This window comes from Gigantopelta aegis, chromosome 8 (genome assembly GCF_016097555.1).
Source record: "Gigantopelta aegis isolate Gae_Host chromosome 8, Gae_host_genome, whole genome shotgun sequence".
NCBI lineage: Eukaryota > Metazoa > Mollusca > Gastropoda > Neomphalida > Peltospiridae > Gigantopelta > Gigantopelta aegis.
Genome location: NC_054706.1, coordinates 19,633,744 through 19,656,572, shown reverse-complemented (window position 1 = coordinate 19,656,572; position 22,829 = coordinate 19,633,744). Strand labels below are relative to the sequence as shown.

The window sequence follows — 22,829 nt, the reverse complement described above, 5'->3', positions numbered from 1 at the left end:
TATGGGCCAGGTGATATCGACGTTGGCAAGTGCGTAACTGGTGATGCGTGATGTTCACGGATGAGAGTAGGTTCTGCCTGTTCAGGAATGATGGTAGGGCACGAGTATACAGACGATTAGGTGAACGTGTGGCGCCAAATTGTGTTCAACAAGTCCACCCATTTGGAGGCGGTAGCGTCATGGTTTGGGGAGGGATCTGCGGTGATCTGAAAACGAGGCTCGTTATTATTCACGGCAACCTGAATGCTCAAAGATATCGGGATGAAATTTTGCAACCCGTTGTGCAGCCACAACCACATGGCATTGTCTACCAGCACGACAATGCGAGACCTCATACGGCAAGGCTCACCATCAACTTTCTTAATAACGCCAACATCAATGTTTTACCATGGCCAGCATGTTCTCCAGACATGAATCCCATTGAGCACTTATGGGACTACCTGGATCGGCAAGTTAGAGGACGGCCAGTGGCACCAATCACCACTCAACAACTGGAACAATGTCTCCTTCAGGAATGGCAACGCATCACGCCTAACGTCATTCGTCGTCTTACGTCATCAGTGCGTCAACGTGTTATGGCGTGTATTAATGCGCATGGTGGGCATACACACTATTAATTCGACATTTGATGACATTTTGCTGAAAATTCAATGACACTGACAATGAAGGCAAAACCTTCTTTTTTTTTTTTTTACATCATTGGTTTCCTGAATCCTGACCACAAGATGGACTACATAGAAACTGTTGGTCTCTGCATGCTGCTTCACTGAAACATAATTTTATTAACTTACATTATGCACAGCATATAAAAATAAGTGACATTCAATCATACCTGCTAGTAGCTTCAAAATGATCACTTGAAGATTTCCCTATGGCAGTGAGAATGTTATCCTTTTTGTCAGAGTGCTCAGATAACATTCGAAACAGATGTTCACTGAAGATTTCTGGCAAGTTTTCGAGCGTCTCCTTTTCACAAAGGCCTTGTACAAAATCTTTTAGAGGAATAGAACAAACAAAGTCAAATGTTTTTTCTTTTAAATCAAATACCAACTTTTCTCTCTCTGAAATGGATTCAATTTTTAGCAATTGGCTAAGATGCCTGTAAACAAATGGCAGTTCTTCAAATTTTTTCAAGTTATATTTCTTTTCACAACAGTGATGCCTCACTGCAGTAACAAACCATTTCAAAGTCAAGTTGTGTGTCAGTTCATCAGATGTTTTAATTACCTGATCAGAACAAAGCCTTTCCAGAAAGTAAGAGTGTATTTGTTCATTTTGTGATGTAGCCATAACCTCATATAGAGATTTGCAGGAATCTTGTGATTTGAAAAGCACAGGAGACTCAACACACTTTTTCATAAATTCTATAGCAACAGAGTCAGATTTGTTTAATCCTTTTATCATACTGATTACAGTTCCTGTAACAGTGTCTGACACCACAGATACAATGGCTTCATGCCTCAATTCCAAATCATTCACAAGCATGAGCAATGCTTCAAAATTGTTGTCCCTGTAATACTGCTTAGAATCAACTATAATTCTAGTTTTCAGCAGTTCCAGTAATTTCTGTTGATGATGTGACTTGGATAGAACCAAACTATTTACAATACCAATAGTAGTGTCCAATTGTGAATGACGCAGGAGTTTCTGCAATAGTTCTGGTGCACATTTGTCTCCAGCTTTTTCCTGTGCAAGAATATTTCTACAAATCTGCTTACATGTTTCTAGGCTGCATGGGAATGGCAAAGGACCACAAAAGTTAAAGCAATTCAACAAGAAAGTAGATGACATGGCAGGATAACAAAACTCGAACATATCCAGAATGTGGTTTGGTCGGTTAGGAAATGCAATATGACACAATTCTATTACAATGTTCTGAAGTTTATGCAGTGAGCCTGAAGGAACATGATCAGGTGAACACATTTTTAAACTTTTCAATATTTCCTGAGATGTTTGCTGTGGAATTGAAGCTTTGATATCTTCTTTGGTCTTGCAGTCATAACCATCAACATGGATTAATAAACCACATACATAGCCAAACAAAATGAATACCTCCCAACACGGTGTGGACTGGTTTAAATGTTGATGGATGTTTTGAATAACTGTCTTTTTATTCATAGGCTTGTATTTCATGTATTGACGTGCACGGTAAACAAGGCTATCCACATCCATTATTGCATCTTTCAAGTTGGTTGAATTAACTATTGCAAGCATATGATTAACATGTTGTGCAAATCCCATTTCAATGTCGTTAACTTTGCCTTTAATCATGGAAAATTCACGAATCATTGGTGTAATTCTTTCTACTGTTTTCCAAGATTTATCATGTATTTTTTCAAGCCAGCTATAGCCAAAATATCCTTTGGTTTGTGTGAATTCACATTTGTACTGTAAGCTATCACAATGAATAGGAATAGAAATCATACTTGTAATCCAAAGTCCTTCACACAAAGGATAAAATGGTGTCTCTGCCTTAAAATCTGCTTGTTTTGATTGTAATTCTATCCAAAATTCCTTAATTAAATTCTTTTCAATGGGATTGTGCATAATCATCTGAATTTGACATGTCGGAGCAGGCTGAAAAAAAAGAGAAAAAGATCATTCATTTAAATTTATAACTGAATAGAATTTTGAAAAATAAACAACTAGAGGCTATTTAATTTTCAATTTTATCAGTAGTTGATAATTCATTAATTTGTAAAGACCGCTTCAGAATATTCATGTGTCAAGTTTAAGAATTATCAAATTAAAACTGTATGAGAGAAGTTGATCTGTGAGAAAAAAGACTTTCAAACTTTTAATTTCTATATAAATCTTTTAACGTCAAACACTAGGTGTAAATAGATTGAAAATGTTTAATATTACATTTTTATTTTAAAAAAATTATATTTTATAAAAATAAAAATAATTCCTAAATATATCTCTCTATTAGTTTGTGAAGACTGCCTCAGAGAAACACAATACTAAGTTTCAAAACTATTCAATCAAAACTCTATGAGAAGACAAGACTTTCAAATGTTCAACTTAAATCTAAAACATAAAACATTTCAATATAAATTTAAAAATTCTAAATTTCCAAAGTATTTCTCTATTAGTTTGTGGAGTGTGCCCAATGCAGAGGATCATTGTATCAAGTTTCATAACAATCCAATTAAAACTTGAAGAAAAGTTGACAAATGCCCGACAAATTGGTATTAGAAAAGCTCCACTGACGAATTTATTTAAATGTTTTAAATATTAATCTCTAGAACAAAATAAACATGGACATTTTCAATATTCATTTTTTAATTTTAAATCTTAAAATGTAATAAAAATTCAACAAGCATTCTGAGTACTGCTAAAGCAATACAAACATCTGTTACGGCCCATTTTTTTCACCAGTATGGCTACATGTATGTCTACATTCAAGGCCCAATTTTTAGCTCTTATTAACTCTTTGGTAGATTGATTGACAGATTATTTTTGCAGCTGATTTCTATGCATGAATGAATGATTTTCTTGGTAAGATTTCAGATGATGACTTTTTTTTCATGATTATATTACTGATTACCTTTTACACTATTTTAATATGCTTTCGGTAATATGCTTACCAGGCAAAGTGAGCCTAAACTTCACTCTGACCAGCATGACTTTGCCGTGCCAGTCACCGTATGGCGAAATCTGTGTCGCCTTTTAAAAAATAGTCATCACTTGCAATATACACATCATGGATGAATGGTGATGAACACCGATTCATAAATAATAATTAAGTGTAAAGTGTCAGAGTTTGAAGAGACACTGGTGCCACAAAAGCATGCGGCAGGCTCATAAATAGATGGTCTAGCTCAGAAAACTCCCGTGTCTGGCACTAATAGTTGGCCTAAACATGCTACTGACTGTTGAAGTGTACTGTCAGGCAAATGTGCTGGAAATTGTACAAGGTTGGGGATCTAGACTATGGCAAGTGAATATTTTTAGGGAGTTTGGGTCATGCTCCACTGGAAAATACATTGAAAAAAAATATTCATTTGGAGCAGCAGACCTCGACGTGAAAAAAATGTAGGGAGTAATTAACTAGTTTTACGTAGACTTTGTCATAAAGAATAAATTCAACATACAAAACAGATGCCGAAATTATAAAATAATACAGGCAAGCCTGCCCTAGTGGATTTTTAATGTATATGCACTCATAATAAGCGGTGACCTGCCCAACACACCCAGCGGTCACTTAAACTGGATCCCCAAGTCGCTAAAGTGCCTGTGTTAAGCGGCCACTGTAAATTCTATAAAAATGTGCAGCACGTAAGCAATTTTCATACCTTCACAGATATTAGTCCCATTCAGTTTGACAACTCCACAGTGTATCAATTAAGAAACTGTGACGCATTTAATTGCCTCTGGGTAATCTAAGCTTGACCATGGTAGATTAATCTACTAGGACAATACTCTGCATGGAGTAGTTATTAAATGAAATGAGAAGACAAACTTGTGAGAGAATGAATTCTAAATGGTTAAATTAGTGCTTTTCAATTACATTTCATTATTTCTAAGGCGACATGTGAAAACTATAGAGCACATATCCATCAATTAGTAGTACAGACGATAAAACAAAATAATAATAATAATAATAATAATAAAAAATTAAAATAGAGATTGTAAACATTGCACCTGCATGTATTAAGATAACTTCTTTTTGCATATTTTATTTTTTTGATTAAAAATGCAAGTCTCCCTGCTGTTAAAAACTTTGCCCTCTCTAATGTTTGAGTAACAAGTGACTTTGCTCTATGATTTTTACCTCGCGTGAGGCCTGATATATAGAGAATACTAAACGAGTCCCCATGAGAGACCGTTTATATTACAACGAGTGTGTTTTCGATCGTACATCACGAGCGGAAGCGAGTGATGTACGATCGACAACACATGAGTTGTAATATAAACGGTCTCTCACGGGGACGAGTATAGTATTCTATTTATTACAACGCGCTACATTATTAATTTGGGTCGCCAAATAAAAATTTTGTCTCTCACTAAACAGGACACTGAACGTAAAGTTTTAATGGCATGTTGTTTATGAATGAGTTAAAGTAGTTCCATGGATCATGTGATCGGAGGTCATGACCTCTCAAAAAGCATATCTCACATTGTGGGATATGAAAAATCTCTCACGGGTATCTCCGTCACTGCGGTGTAATAAATATATATATATATATATATATATACACACACACACACATATATACACACATACATACACACACACATATATACATACATACATACATACATACATACATACATTTTTATTAAGTGATACTATTTCTGGAAGATGGAATGTTTTGTTAATGAGCACCGTTCCAAAAGTATATCGAGCCACATAATCATTACGAGGTCGATACGATCCGGGATCGGATTTCCACATCATAAAAACTGTGTCAGTCTTTTTACTTTTTTCTTTGACTCAGCTACAGTCGACCCCCTCACCCACCCCTCATTTTAAAAAATATTTTGGTACTAAAAACTTGACTTACAGGTGAATATACAGGCATATGGTAAGATATGATAGTATATGAGCTAACAAAGAAAAAATACATACCACATCAGTGTGAGTTGCACCATTTGATTCACTTTTGTCAGTTTGTGATACTGGATTTGACTTTGTGCCTATATCTGGATTCTTCTGAACTGATGAGGTGGATGTTCTGGATTCTTCTGTTTTCTTTGAACCCGGCACCTTAAATGATGACATAAAAAACTAATCAAAAGAAAAACACTTTCAAGTATAACAAGACATCCACGTACATATATACAATCACCTGCATATATACAGTCACCAGAGTAAATTGATGACACCAACTACAACACTCATGAAGTGCACAACACCCATTTTCCTTTGTGGGGGAAGGGGGGGAGGTCAGAATGATTAAATTAATGATTTTGTTTCTCAATGGCTCAAAGTAGCTTCACACCAAATTTAGTTGTAAATGGTCTCAGACTACATTCTATGTGGTCTAGATAAATAATCTGAAGAGTAATTCTCTATAGCTCAAAATGCATACATATAACCCCTCTCAGCAATTAATTGTAATAGGGATGGGACGATACGGTTTTCTTATTTTCAATTCGGTTTTTGGTCCACGGTTCGATTTATTCACAATACTTTTCACAAGTAGTATCATACATACATTTTCATAAACTATTTTAAGAGCAAGACATTTTATTTTTAATAAATTATGTTTGTTTGTTTGTTTTGTTTAATGAAACCACTAGAGCACATTAATTTGTTAATCATCAGCTATTGCATGTCAAACATTTGGTTATTTTGACATATAGTCTTAGAGAGGAAACCGGCTATATTTTTCCATTAGTAGCAAGGGATTTTTTACATGCACCATCCCACAGACAGGAAAACACATACCACAACCTTTGATGTACCAGTCGTGGTGCACTGGCTGGAACAAGAAATAGCCCAATGACCCACCGACAGGGATCAATCCCAATCAATGGGTCATTCTACAGAATGCATCACTTTTCAAAATACAAATTCAAGATAAAACAATTAAAAGATATAAATATTTACTGTTAACTTTTGGAAACTAGATGAACAAAGAAACATAAAATTATATCTGGCGACGCAGAACTGTAATCGGCCTGCACATACAGACACGTGTTACTCTGTGAACAAGGTCATTATGTCATTGGTGTTACCGGACAAGTGGGGTAGTTCAGCAGTGTGATCCAGTTGGTTTAAGAGAACATGGATGTGTTATTTGGGTGTCCCTAACAACATATATGGAATAACTTTAGAATTAAAAACTATCCAAGAGTGTAATTGTGCATTTCCACACGGATATTCTGTATGTGACTTAAATTATACACTGTGGCAGTTTTAATTATTTAATATATGGAGTCCTTCAAAATAAATTTCATCAAAGTCATAAAGGTAGAAGATACACATGTATGCTTTCCTGAATAAATAATTTAATTTCAAAAATAAAGTTTCTTGAGAAATGACAGCTAAAATATCCTTGCGTAACACCAATGACAAAACAAGTAACACCAATGACAATGTGTACCACCAATGACATTCAAGACTGAATCCTGGAAATACTATTATTCTTAAGACTACCACTACACTACTTATTAGCAAAATTATGTAATTAATATTTCCTTATATGGTTTTTTTCTTTTGATTATTCTTCTTCAGCTTACAACTATTAAAGGCCCATTAGAATAATTGGAGAAAACTTGGAGTGTTTTCTCTTTTATAGATACATTACCTGTCCTCAAACAAGGGCACCTCCCCCCCCCCCCCCACAAGTGGTCTGGTCCGAACATCCCAACAGCCAATGGGATGGCCTAAATTCTTCTACTGCATACTGCTCTCTAGTTCCGGTCACATGACTGTAACTTCCTTCTTTTTCCCTGAGCGCATCGCACGGAGAACAGGAAGCAGGGAGGCCTGGGCGGGATGAAATCTTGAGGACAGGTAATGTATCTATAAAAGAGAAAACACTACAAGTTTTCTCCATTTCTTTTCACATTACCTGTCCTCAAACAAGGGCAGCATTCAACAGATGGTGGTGGGTGCCGAGATCCATAGATGCTTGTGATAACTCCCCAAACCGGAAAGAGGCTGACTAGTGGAAGAATAAGGCCAACCTTGGTAAGCTCTCCTCCTAGGGATGCCCGTCACAGACCAATGCAGGTAATGTTCGTAATAACAACCAGAATGGTGGCATCCGTCAGCAGTGGCAAGTGCGGCTCCTAGAACAAAGGACCAGGAGGCGGCAGCCACATCTCATGCTGGTTCTGACAGGGTGGGAAGACGTAGCCACCAGGGATGCAGGTGTTAGGTAACCCTCACGTATTGAAGTGTTAGTAATAACAAGCGACAACCTAATGAGGTGCATCCGTCAGAACATTGAACAGAACAAGACCCCTGAGTGTTTTCTGTCTAGTACACCAAAGAACTGTTAGTTCAATATGACAACAAATAACCACATGCAGTGCAGGGTAAAGGTTATCGAGACAAAAGTTCCAGCATCAGTGCGTGAACTGTGCAAAAGAACAAAAGTCTAAGCAATCCTCACCTGTCGATTCGATGGACATCTCGGTATGCAGCTCAGAATCCGACAGACATCAACGGCGACGAGGACGGCTTGTATTCAACAGAGTCTGTGCAGCAACAACCGGACCCAGATGATGGAACCCCTCAACGTCTTTTGTGGAGATATCCCTCAGATAATAGTTGGCGAAGATGGAGTCCGTAGCCCAGAAACAACCAGTGATAATGTGCTGAATGGGTGTGTTGCAGTGCAGGGACATTGTGGTAGCCAAGGCACAGAGTTCATGTGGATTAGTAGCAGATGGAGCAGGTAAACCCTCCTTCTGATAGGCGGTCAGGATAGAAGACCGGATCCAGGTGGCCACCGTGTTCTTGGTAATATCCCTCAACCGACTCTGGTTACAGGAGAGGAAAAGTCTCTTGCGATGTTGTCGAAAAGATCTGGTCCTCTCGATGTACTGGTGCAGGGCTCTGACAGGGCACAACGCCAAGTCCTCAACGTCTGCTGGACCAACGACAGAGGAGAGGGCCTGCACAACTGATTCTTTGCAACAAAGTTCATGAGTAACCCCAAGTTGACCGCACGACGATCTCTGTGAAAACGTACCAAGTCCACATCAAGAGCATGGAGTTCTGAGACACGGGCAGCCGTGGCAAAACCGAGTAAAAACACCGTCTTCCGCGTCAAGTCTTGCAGGGAAGAGGATTCGATCGACTCATAAGGTGCGGTCGATAACGCTCATAACACCAGATTCAGGTCCCATCTTGGTGGCCAAAACCGGTGTACTTGATCCTCAAGGCGAAACCCTTTGATCATCTTATGGATCTCAGGAATACCCGATAACTTCGTTCCAGTAGCGACAACCGAAACGTACCCAGCGATGGTAGACCCCTTCAATCGTAAAGCAGTCCGCAGATACAGCAAAAAATTAGCGAGACGAGGTATCTGGATCGTCTGAGGTTTGAGATTTTGCCGGACACACCATCGGTGAAAGCAAAGCCATCTGACATTGTAAGCCGCAGTAGTAGATGATCTGTGTGCTTTCAAAATGGCCGCTGTGGACTGCAAAGAAAAGCCTTTCTTCCTCAAACTCTTGGAGATAAAGTCCACGCGTGCAGTTGGAACAACTGTGGACGTGGATGGTATAGTCTTGACTTGGGATGCAGCAACAGATAATCCCAGTCTGGCAGTGGTAAAGGATGTGGATCGGCAAGACGTATTAGATCTGGATACCACATCCTGGATGACCACATCGGAGCAAAGAGTAACAGGCGACAATGGTACAGCTGAAACCTCTGAAGCACTCCTTGGAAGGAGGATTGGTGGAGGAAAAGCGTACGCATCCATCTGTTCCCAGCTGATGGCCAAGGCGTCGAGATCCAGAGCTTCGGGATCTGGCACCGGAGACACGTAAACCCTCAGCTGATGGTTGAATCGTGTGGCGAAGAGATCGATGTTTGGTGTCCAAAGTCTGTTGCACACCCATCGAAACACTTCGGGATGGAGCATCCATTCTGTCGGCTGTGGCCATTCTGTCGGCTGTGGAGACGATGGCCGAGACAGCGTGTCGGCTAGTGCATTGGAAACCCCTGGAATATGGCGAGACCGAAGTTGCAGCGGAATCTCGTCGACCAGCTTGTAGAGATGATAAGTCAACTGCAGCAGACTGCTGGAGTGGGTTCCGCCCTGACGGTTGATATAAGCCACCGCAGTGGTACTGTCTGTGGCCACCATGAGAGAGGCCCCTGTCAACATCTGTTGCCAATGAAGGATAGCGTAGTAGACTGCCAACAACTCTAGCAGGTTGATGTGGAGTCCGAGTTCGCCGGGAGACCACAGCCCTGAAGTAGTCTAGTTGCTGAGATGGGCTCCCCAACCTTCCAGTGACGCGTCGACGAACAGGTGATGAGTGGCTAGGAAGGGCCGCATAGAGACACCGTCTAAGACGTTCAATTGGAGCTGCCACCACTGCAGGCTGGAGCATAGATTGTCTGGGAGCGAGATGATCAAGTCCGGATTGTTGAAATGAACAAACGGGTTGAGAAACATCTGCAAGCGCCGCAACTGGAGATGACCTCTGAGTGTAAAATCCTGGGTGGAAGTGAGGAGACCCAGGAGACTCTGCCAACCGTGGAAAGTCATTGGAGCGGTGAGGGCTATGGCAATCATGGTCTGGATCTTCTCCCAACGGTCTAGAGGGACTTGAACGAGGCCCAGATCGGGTCGAAGCCAAGCGCCTATGAACTGTAGAGACTGCGTGGGAGCCAGTCGAGATTTCCCGATGTTGATAATCCAACCCAGATGCTTGAGAAAGTCCATGATGAAGGCAACATGTGCAGTAAGCCCTGTCTTGCTCTGGCACTTCATCAGGCAATCGTCGAGGTACGGGTAAAAGGATATACCTCTGCGATGCAGGAAGCGGGACATCGGAGTCGTGATTCTGGTGAACAGCCATGGCGCCATGGATATCCCAAAGGGCAGGACTGTCCATTCATAATGCCGACCCTGTAGTACGAACCGGAGGTAGCGATGACAATCGGCATGCATCGGAATGTGAAGGTAGGCGTCCTTGAGATCTAGCGAGGCAAGCCAATCCCCCGGTTTGATCACGGCAAGAACATCTAGCAACGTTAACATCTTGAAGGATGGAGGAGGAAGCAGGTAGTGGTCGCTGAAAAACGCCAAGTTGTGGATCATTCGCAGCTCCGGTGAATCTTTCTTCAGCACGAGGAAGATGTCCGAGTAAAAGCCGGGTGTTAGGCGTGCTTCCGAAATGCTGCGAACGGCTCCCTTCTCCACCAGTTTGTTGACGGACTCCTGTAGGACCTTGACTTGTGATACGGAATGCCGCGGTTCTCGAGGTGAAGTGGTCAATGGAGGGATGGAAGACAATTGCAGACGATACCCTGTCTTCAAGATCGACGTGACAAATGGATCTTGGCAAAGTGTCTCCCAGTTTCGCCAATAACAGCGAAGTCGGCTTCCGACCATGGATATTTCGACCAGTGTGTTGCACGTCAAAACCGAGTTGTTGTTCTGGTTCAAAATCAGGGGCGGCCGTAGGTCGAGACAATCTGAGCAGTCCAAGATTGGTTGGCTAGCGTCAACGTCGGCCAGGTTTCCCCTGGGTTCGATTGGGAGGACCGGATGGTCGTTTGTCCGGAATCCGTCGAGAAGGTAGACCTCGAAAGGAACCTCTCCAGCGCTTAGATGGTGGTTGTGCAGTGAACGTAGTCTTTCGCTTCGTGGATTTCAATGTTGAAATAAGTTGTAAAGCTTTGACAGTTGCTGTCGACTGCTGGTCTTTATCATTGGCCGTAACCATGTCAGAAACCTTGCCTGCAAACAGCTTTGTTGTGGACCACCATTGAGCTAACAGCTCCTTCTTATGCTAGAAATGCAAGATTGACTTTTCAGATAAGCCTGGCGACGGTACTGCATCAACATCGATGACATAGAGGTAACCGAAGACGTCAGGAAAGCCAGTATCTGCGCCGATTGTTGAAACAGCGCGTAGCACCGTGCATCTTTTGCCTGGGTGGCCATCGCAGCAAGGAAAACATCCAAGTAAAACAACACAAACAAGCAACGTCTCTTGGCAGTATCCATGGCTTGGACTTGTTTGTCCGTCAAATCCATAGTTGACGACTTCCCAAGACGGTGAACATCTTCATCCAAAGACGGAGCCCCATCTTTAAATGGCATGTCAAACACCGGATACATACGGTGATTCCAAGACGGGAAGGCGACAAAGGACGCTGTCTCTTTAAAGGTGCGGTCTAAATCTGTCGCCACGTCGGATATGAGTGTACCGGCTGCCAAGGAACGGATAACCACATCTTCCGGAGGGACATCAGTCGCTATCATCGGTGTCGGTCCCTTCTTGGACGGCGTTGGTGGATGTGGCAAGGACGGCAACATGTCATAGACGGCCGCCAAGCAATCCCTCAGTCATATGGTCAGTAGAGTCAGGCTCATCAATGATAGAAACCGCTGTAGGCGCTGCATCCCCAAATTCTCGGAGCACTCGAGCACAGGCCAATCGATCTGCCGGAATGGAAGCCGCCGGTACGTCGAGAACCCTCGGAGGCCCTGGAATTCACATCAATCGAAGGTCGGCGCCGACGATCCATGGAACCCGTAGGGAGCCGTGCAGGTCATGGGGAACGGCTACGGTCCCAGCTCCAATGCGCCGAAGATGACTTCCCCACCGAAGATCGGTGAGCCTTGGAGTCCGTGGAACGTCTATCTGCATGAGCCGGCTTCTTAGAGGGCTGCGTAGAGACCGCAGGCCTGTCATCAGCAGTCTTAGGTATCGGTGGAGCTGAAGAAGCCGCACCCCCTGAAGAGGGGACTGGAACCAGATCTGACCCCGAAACCGCCGGTTTGGGTAAGGTCGCCATTGATGCCATTGTTTCTTCAGCATGGTCGGTAGAATGGAACGTAACACTTCCGCCATGGAGTCAGCAATTGAAGGCGAAGATTCCACCTTCTTGGTCCTCGCTGACACCACCTTCAGGTAAGCCGCGAACTCGACATCAGACAACCCTGAACAAAGGTCGCATCTTGAAGTGAGGCCACATGGAACACGACAACCTGGACATAAGTCGTGAGGGTCGCCGCCGGCAGTAAACTTCTTGCAGCGTAAACACGCTCGAACTAGTCGCTGAACATTATCAGACATGATAATAATAATTTTTCAATCTGTCAAAAGAAAGAAAAAACCAACCACAACATAAACACAAAGCCGGTAAATAAAGACGCCATTTTGCAAATGGCGTCCGACACGACAACCGGCAATATAAACAACATTTCATGTAATTAAACGCTTGGAAAGTCAAGCGAAATATGCGAAAGACCTACGAAAGCTAACGAAAGCTAACGAAAGCTAACGAAAATGAAGGTGAAAAACATTTCACCTAAACACAAATACAAAACCAAAGGTCTTATAAAAAATAAAAAATAAATCGACTCCAAAACAGAGCCAAGCAAAATGACGTCCAGACCCTTTATTTAGCGAAGAGAAAAAGAAGGAAGTTACAGTCATGTGACCGGAACTAGAGAGCAGTATGCAGTAGAAGAATTTAGGCCATCCCATTGGCTGTTGGGATGTTCGGACCAGACCACTTGCGTGGGGGTAGGTGCCCTTGTTTGAGGACAGGTAATGTGAAAACAAATGTGTGTTTCTGTATTGATAAGATACAGCCGGTCAAGACAGTTTAAAAAATATACTAAATTAAGATACAGAATTTTAATTTTATTTAAATATTAAATTAAAGATTTATTCATTCATTACTTTATGTAGTTATTTTCGTGTTTATATTAAGGCTCAAAATCTATTAATGAGTAAAAAGTTGTAATCCTACTTTTGCTTTTACGCAAGCGCTGCAAAACTCTACGTTAAATGTTCCAAATATTTTCAGAAAACGAGGACGCCTTATAAATATGTGATGTCATTCTAATGTTTTCAGTACATATACTATACAGCAAATCAAACAAATTATGTCACTATTCAAGAAATAAATCATAAGAACTGCGTCATTATTCAAAAGAGTTAACTATTTCCTTTTACCGTATATCGCTGTGTATTAGCCGACTTTTTTATACAAAAATTATCAAGTCAAAGGCTGGGGTCGGCTTATCTAAGGAGTCAACATTTTATTGGAAATGTAAAGTTAGAATAGTGACGTCACGGCTCGACTCGATCTATTGTCATTACTGTGCTCTGCATTTCCGCTTTCATAAAGGTTTAATATTGCATTTTAACACAAGCTATTACAAATAAAAGATATTAAAATTGTATATATATGTTCATCTTTAATAAATGTTGGTGTTTAAAAGTTATTTAGTAATATTTATCTGTTTAAACAACAATAAATAGTGACCGATCAAAACAATTTCGGAAAACTTCGCAGGTCACGTGTCATTACAAAACTGCTTACTAAACCGGTGAACACGTTAATTGTTCCAGCTTCATTTGTTTGGTTTGTCGGCTTGGGATTAATCGACACGGGTGGTTGGGTATGGTAGGGTATAGCCGACTAGTAATGAAAAGACCGATTAGCACAATCAACAATGCAAACAGTCACTGTGTTTTTAACGTGTGGCTGCAATCAAGAATGTTTAGGTATATTTCGCTATTTTGGTACTTATATTTTACGAGAAATAAATTAACCGGACACCGTTTCTATAAATAGAAATCGGCTACTGCTTCCGGATAAGTTTGCTGTGACAAATCACGTTTGAAAGCAGATGTACTTTGTCATTTTGTAGACCACACAGACATCTGACTTGGTTAGTTTTATATAGGGGGGTCGGCTTATATACAAGGTCTATAATTTTAAAGCCGATTTGGAGGGTGAAACTAGGGGGTCGGCTAATGCATGGAGTCGGCTAATACACAGCGATATACGGTAACTAAAAAGCCATTTTAATGCATGATATTGAATACTTTTCAAAAATAAAATTTAACACGAACACTTTTTTATTTTATTTTTTTTAAAGGAAAAAATCAGTTTGTCCAGCGTTACAGTCCAGTCCGCATTTTACTAACGGTTCGACAGGGAACGCCTTTTTTCATACTATGAAATTTACCGTATATCTTTGCCTGTAAGTCGATCTCAGCTATAAGTCGAGTCCCTAATTTCAAGCCCTGAAAACTTTTTTTTATTATTGACCCGTTTATAAGTCGACCCATGAAAAACAACTTATAAATATTGAAATATTTCATATTTTCAGCACATGAGAACAATAACGTACAATATTTGAACAAAAGAAAATTATTTTACAAACTTTGGTTTTCACGTTTTGTACATCGCAATATAATCAGACTATTCCAATCAAACTAGCATTATTACATAGCATCAAAACGAAATATTCCCTTAGTAGAGTGAAAGCTGTTTGACTGTTACTGTGTGGCACTGTACAGATGGTTTTGTGCACAGACAAAAACTTTATTTATAAACATTGACAACAGATCACTACGATAAAACTGAAAGTATCACGTTTTGCCGCCATATTAATACATGTAAGGAGGATAACTCTGGAAAGTACCAAATGATGTGTGTCCCTATTGCTCTAGTGAACTGCAGAGATCAGTCTATTTTAAGGGAAAGCTCAGTAATATTCATGAAGTTAATCACCGACAAGACATTGTTGGAACAACCATTAATGCCAGTGACCAGATTTCAAAATAAACTCAGGCAACAGGTAGTTAATATTGTTTACATTTTTGCTATTAGTGATGACTGTTAATTTAACTAAGTGGACTGTTGTCTTGGCATGTGAGTGAGATCGCACGCCTTTTCGCATAACCAAAACTGTTCTAATGCCAAAATAAATAGGTTATAAAAAATAAATGTGTCAAATTAACATATTTGAGTATAAATACATGGATACTTCAACAATAAAACTTGTAAAATAATTCCCAAAACAGTAATTGTTTTTGGTGAATTTTTTTTACCCTCTTATAAGTCGACCCCCCAAGTTATAAAATAATTTTTGGGTGAAAAACATTTGACTTATAGGCGAAGATATACGGTACTACGTACATGTACATGCTATTTATTTCTGAGCCGATTGTTTTATAAATTGGACACAAAAATAGTATTTATTTTTTAAATCCAAAACACTTTTACTTGTCTTCTTACGTCAAATCAAACTGGAATTATTAACAAAAAAAACGACCCCCCCCCAAAAAAAAACCCCATTTAAATTGGAGAAGGATGGGACGGACTATAGTAAACTTAATGGTTTTAGGGGTTTGTAAAGTTTTGTATTTAGATACTTACTTGTCTGAACTTTATTGTTAATTGGAAACTTCACTAATTGTGAAGAAAAACCTCACGGCAAGCAGACGACAAATCCGGATGTTAATTGCGCAGATCAAGCATAACGCAGTTATAGGGACGTTGAAGATATACTCTTTACATTCCAGAAAAATATTTATTTTACCTAAAGTGCCATTATGCAGCTATGATGCTGCACAAGTCCCTTTAATTTTCAAATCATCTTCAAAAATATGCAAAGCGAGGAAAACGGCATCTTATTCAAACGCATTGTCATTGGTGTTACTAATGGTAACACCAATGACAAATAAGTACATAATTAATTCATGCTCTCTAAAGAAACAGTTGAGGAAACTGAAAAAGTGCATGCTGTAGCAGACATACGATGTCTACAATAACATACAAAAAAGTTTCTTAATTAACCATTACATAAATACAATTGTAACACCAATGACAGTGAATAAACCTACTTTTATATTTTGACAACTCATTCATGACATTTAAAGAAAACTATTCACAACTGTTCATATGTCTGATGTTTTTGAGAAATAAGTTCGATGGCCGATATCTACCGGTGGAATGTTTCATCCAGAGAGCATTTAGTTTATTTTGTTTTCTCGTAAGTATATACAGTAACACTAATGACATAAAACCCCAGGGACAAGCTTATATTGCCCACCATCTTTTGAATACAGAAAATATTTACAAGATTCCTTCTTTAGTGTGTAATTAGTCAGCCATCAGTACGTATTACATTAAAGGTATTCAGTGTTATGTCTTCTGTTATATATTTTAACAGAGCATGTTATGTATAGTGTTATGCTAGGGACAGGCAACACCAATGACATTTTACGCTAATCTCGAATAAAATCTCTATCAAAGCTGATTACCAGAGAGAAAAAAATCCTATGACAGGATGATATTATTAATAAGGTATCGTTAAAGACAACAAATTTAGTTTTCTATATATAAATAAAAAAAGAAATTGTACAGGGACATAAAATTTAGCGATGCTGAATCGTTTAAAATTAATATGACAGAAATTGGGTGCATTAAAAAGTCTTTACTTTTTTCAATTTTGACAACTGAGACGAAACATACTTAAAATGTTTATTATCTCAGCGGATTAATACCTGAGGTCAGTCCATATTGTGGGAGGTTACAATTTTTACGGTCCCGACAAGAAATTTGCGGATTCTGTGCAGGATCCGAAAGCCAATGCAAACATGCAGGTTTAAGGGAATCGAATGCTGTGATTGACCGAAATATTTTATGGGTCACTGGGATTACCAGCAAAGTGCGGAACTGTTTATACATGTACCTTTTTTCCTTTTATTTTAAATGGAAATGAACTGAGGTTCGCAAATTGGGAAATGGTGCACTGAACCGAGGGCCTAAAACCACAATTTTCTGTAACACTGAATAATCGTCCCATCCCTACTCAGCAACAGGACAATTAATATACTAGCTGCCTGTACGTGTAATTGTATCTGAAAACAAAATATTGTCTACTCATCAAAGAAAAAACCCAAAAAACATATGAGAGCTGAATTATAGTCAGAAGCAAACAAAAAGCTGTTAATAAATTATTTTGAAACAATGACTTACTCAACAGGGTGCGAAATAAGCGGAATCGTATCGCAAAATGCGACACATACTGTGCATTTTTGTGTGGCAAACAATTGTGATACAATTTTTAATTGTAATTAAAAATATATATTCTGGAAATGTGCCTGGCATTAATGCATGCATAGACTACATTTAGTGCTTGCATGGGACTGTAGTTTAGAATGCAATAAAATTGTCAAAATTAAGAAAGACACGTACACGCCAGAAAAATGCACTGGAAACAAAGATAAAAGAGAGAGTCCCATCCCGTAAGTATTCAGAATACCAAGGAGTTCTGAATGCCAGACACAGAATGCTTCAGACAGTAGAAATAATTTATTTGATTGGCAAATTATACTCATTATTCATGATTTGTAAATTTATAAATGAAATAGTTTTGTGGTTATTATTACATTTTTGAAATTTGACTACATCATCAATAATGTTCGACAATTTATTCAAATAAAAATAATTTATTATTGAAAATGAGTTATTTTATTCATGAGGAGGTGTAACTAAATTCTAATACATATTTCTCTGCAGTTTATCTTATGAAATACTTATATGACAAAACAAAATTACGATCGATGGCCAAAACTGACATGAAAATGTGGGAAAAGGCCGATCGCATGATTTCCTGTTGGTATATGAGGACAGGAGAAAGTGAAAGTGGAAAAACAGTGATGTGTTCTTGGGGAAATATGCTCGCAAAGAATCTGACTGGTTATTTTTCGCTAAATATTTTTAAATATATTTTGACTGGTTCCCGAAGTGGTTATTTGGTTTAACCTGCCTTAGGCTTTCACTGTATCCTATCCTATGACATTACCAGAATGTTGGGGGGTGGGGTGAATGCCTAGCAAGAGAAGGAAGAGCTCAATCTCATAGGCACAATTATTGGTCGTAAAATTGCAAATGCCCAAGAGTTTGCGAATGCCCAAAGGTGTTTCATAATATTGGTCCTTATAAGAAACTGTTATAGCTTCGTCAATTTTTAAGATATTAAAACTGTTTATGCACCATCACGAAGTAGATAGATGGAAACATAAAAATATGGGAAATCAATTGAAATCATGACGTCATCAATGACGTCACTTTGTGTCGGCTTGATTTCAAAATGGTACCGTCCAAAGAACAGTGTGGTGAAGTTGTTAAATTGTACTACCAAAGTAAATCACTAAAAACAGTGGTTAAAACGATGAAAAAGAATCATCCAGACTTGAACAAGTTGAACACTAAACAGATCCAGAGAATTGTAAATAGATTTGAAGACTCGGGATCAGTAGAATGAATGAATGAATGTTTAACGACACCCCAGCACGAAAATACATCGGTTATTGGGTGTCAAACTATGGTAATGCAAACAAATAAAGTGATGATCAACATCAATACAAAAATTCAGGATTTAAATAAAAACAGTGTACAGAACTGTGCAAAAATACAAATATCACAGATAGATACTGACTTTTACTCAAAATTTCAATTGTATCTCGAAGAAAACAAGGGGATTTGTGCTGTATTGGCCATTCTCAAAGAGAATGTTACACCCCTGCACCATGGTGAGGTTACAGCACGCACAGGGGCGGGATCAGTAGAAGACAGGCGGCAAAGAAATCCTGGATGCCCAAGATCTGTAAGAAATGCTGAAACCATTGAACAAGTGAAAGCTGCGATAGGCAAAACTCCTGAACGGTCAGTATGGAGAGTATTAGGTGATATAACTAACTCTGCACCAGTGCTACAAGCATCTACAGAATGTTGAAATATGATATGAAGCTTATACCCAAACAAAAATTGCAAGCTTAATTGCTGAAGCTGGCAACTAGCTGGTAACTACCTTGCGACAAGGTTGTACAAGCATATTTTACACGGTAGTAACTACCGCATTTCGAGCTAGTATTTGGAATTTTTTTACAACCATGCGACCAGCTTGTTGCATGCTTGTAGCAAGCTTCCGACCAGTTTCTTGCATGCTTGCAACTAGCATCTCGCAAGCTTCTCGCACGCTTGCGACGAGCTTCACGCAAGCTTGTAACGAGCTTCCCGCAAGCTTGTTCAGTTTAAGCTAGTCTTTGTAATCTTTTTACAACCTTGCTGCAAGCTTCCCGCACGCTTGTGACAAACTTCTCGCAAGCTAGTGACGAGCTACTTGCATGCTTGCGACAAGCTTCCTGCAACCTTGCGACTAGCTTCCCGCAAACTTGCGACGAGCTTCCTGCACGCTTGCGACGAGCTTCCCGCAAGCTTGTTCAGTTTAAGCTAGTATTTGGAACCTTGCGACGAGCTTCCCGCACACTTGTAACAAACTTCTCGCAAGCTAGCGACGAGCTACCTGCATGCTTGCGACAAGCTTCCTGCAACCTTGTGACGAGCTTCCCATGCTTGTTCAGTTTAAGCTAGTATTTGGAACCTTTTTACAACCTTGCTACGAGCTTCGAAGATGCTGAAGGTAGCATTAATTGACACAATAAATATGGATCGCTATCTGAATGTGCTGAAGAGGAAATTCATTCCAGCATTGAGAAGGAAAAGTATAAACATTGATGATATATGGTTTCAACAAGATGGGGCTACCCCACACACAGCTGGTGATGTGATTGAATGGCTATCACAAACATTCAGGCACAACTTCATTTCTTTCAGGACTGACCAGGAATGGCCACCACACTCACCCGATTTGAGTCGCCGTGACTTTTTCTTGTGGGGATATCTGAAAGATAGCCCTACTCCTACCAATACGAATGAACTGAAAGTTGCAATCAAGAGGGAGATATGTGCACAAATGTCATCAGTAAATTTAAACAATGACTTGATGTCATAATTGCCCAGAATGGACATCATGTAGAACATATTTTATGAATAAACACTGAAACATATTGGCTGTCATGAAGGTAATGCCCAAGTATTATACATCAAATAAAGATTTATTATGTCTGCCATGCTTTCCAATTTATTGTATACTGATGTGTGTAGAAAATACAAATGTACAGAATAAGGACTGGGGCGTAGCCAGAGAGGAAAAAATGCTGAGGCAAACCCAGACGCTGGGGTAACCTGTAAAATAAATATCAGTGTCATGGGAAAAATAAAATAAATTGGGGGAAATTCCAGATGAGGCAAACGCCTCATCTGCCTCCTGCTGACTACGCCATTGAAGGACAAATAATATGAAACACCCTGTATTTGAAACAAATTTAATATTATTGAAATATATTAAATCTTCTCTTTTTTATGATTTGTAAATTATTTGTGTTTGTGTGTGTGTGGGGGTGGGTGGGTGGGTGGGGGGGGGGGTGATGGTGGGGGTGATTAATACATATCATTTAAGATGTAAAGACTTATAACTGATTAACATTTATTGATATCATTTATTTTAATAACAAAAAATGGACCATCTTGTACCACTTCCTAAATCATTTGGAGGAAGAAGATACATTTTGTACATCTTACTCAATCCTATTTTAACAATCAATCTTTAATTCTGCAGATAAAAATAAAATTAATAGAAAGTAAGTTCATTATATAGGCTGAGTGCCAACATAATTGATATGTACCTGCATGAGGCCCCCACCCTACCTTCATCGAGCCCCAAATATCACTAAATTCCTCGTTAGGAACTTTTAAAAATACCTGCATTATTAATTTGTTCTTCAAAGCACAAAAATGTAATATGTTACTTTTATTTTGTGGATTATATTTCATGCATATTACAGAGCAATATATTTTAATTAGTGTAAATGTTTTATACCACAGTAAATTGAGTAATACGATGTACATGAACTTTGACTATACATGTATGCAAAAAGTAAAACAATATTTACTTTTTAAATTTTTATTTCTCACTTTTCTCCAGTAACTTCCCAATCTAGATCACATATACACATGGACTGTTAATGATGTTGAAGCTCCAAGCGTAGAACATGTCTTATCTCTTTAGTTTCAAATTTATAACTGTATTAAAAATAGTGTCAATACATGTTCACTGGATCAATTTTTGAATTATGATAGCAATGAAATTCAGTGACATGGGTGTTAAGAGTTGCTTTTAATAATGGTGTCCATGCATTGGTGATGTTCTTCACTCATCAAGTTATTAGTACAATGTATGTCAAGATCCAAGGGTTGTTTTGTACCCTGTTTATTGTTGGTCAAATATGGTATGGTTATTTTGTTTTATTTTATGAGTTTATTGTTGGTTAAAAATGTATTACGATTGACTGGGTTTGGAATGTTGGTGTGATAGTGTAGTGAGCGAGGACACATATTGCACAGTCTAGTGTTCTCGAACAAACAAGTTGTTACAGCAGTTGATAATTATGTTTTCTTACACATCCGTTATTGAGAACACCATTCGTTATTTGTGACAACACATACTTGTTAATACATTTACGTGTGTTAACATCTTACAGACATACGACTGGCTGCTCTTAGGTGATGACCCAAGTGACCTCTCTGATGGGGGAGAGGACCCAGTGGACTCCTTTCGCAATCATTCAGTGAATAAATTAAATGTGTTCACCAAATGCTGAACTATACTTATAGTACTTTTTTGTCTGTATCAGTTGGAAACATTATTAATTAAAATATTTAACTTCAAATATTACATTAATAAATACAATGTTAGCAAATGTTTAAGACACTTGGTTAATAATTTCAACTTTATAATGCTGAACTATTCTTATTTGTCGTCTGCTTTTTATGCTATGCATTCAGTATGGCCACTACTAGTACAAAACATATACATCATGTAAATAGAGGTTTTGATCACACACTGTTAGCACGACTACATTTTGTTAAACGTATGATGACGTATCTGTAGCTGTTTACATGGTTAGTGTAAGAGGTTTCAATGACATTAACAGTTACGTATAGTAGAGGGCGCAAATTAAAATGGTGACGTCTAGTGAGCTGGCCACAGACCACAATTAATTTCGCTATATGTTTCTATATAGCCTTAGTGGCTATAGCATTTTTATTAATATCAGCAGGTCCATGGATTTTTGTATGTATCTTTGCCTGCCTGGGGGACACATACCCTGAAAAGGACAACCCCTGTTGTCCAGCTCTTTCTCCCAGGATATTGGTTTAAACAAACACACCCTCTAAACCTGGCCAGAGTACACCCATTTTACACAAAAAGCACTACTTTTGCATGGGCCGGAATTACCACAAACAAGTCTTCAATGTCAACACGTTACACATGTTTACAAACTACATGCTCTCCCCTGTCATTTCAGTCAAATATTTTATATAATTTATAAAAATTTATATAAGATAATTATAATCTGAGGCCAGCTGCTTCATTCCAGATCACGCTACACCCCTTTATTGTATTTACAAAATACATATTTTGTTTGTTCACTAGGCCTTTAATTGTACAGATGGG

At 39.0% G+C, this 22,829-nt stretch overlaps 1 protein-coding gene across 1 annotated transcript in view; it reads right to left on the bottom strand.

The window, feature by feature from the left end:
- Positions 1-814: 814 nt before the first annotated feature.
- Positions 815-22,829, bottom strand: part of LOC121379418 — a 55,905-nt gene continuing 33,890 nt past the window's right edge. The window contains exons 6-7 of the mRNA XM_041508029.1: positions 5,576-5,713; positions 815-2,577 (exon numbers count right to left, since the gene is read on the bottom strand). Of these exons, the coding sequence (XP_041363963.1) occupies positions 823-2,577; positions 5,576-5,713 (1,893 nt within the window). The 3' untranslated portion in view covers positions 815-822. The remainder of the gene's footprint in view (positions 2,578-5,575; positions 5,714-22,829) is intronic.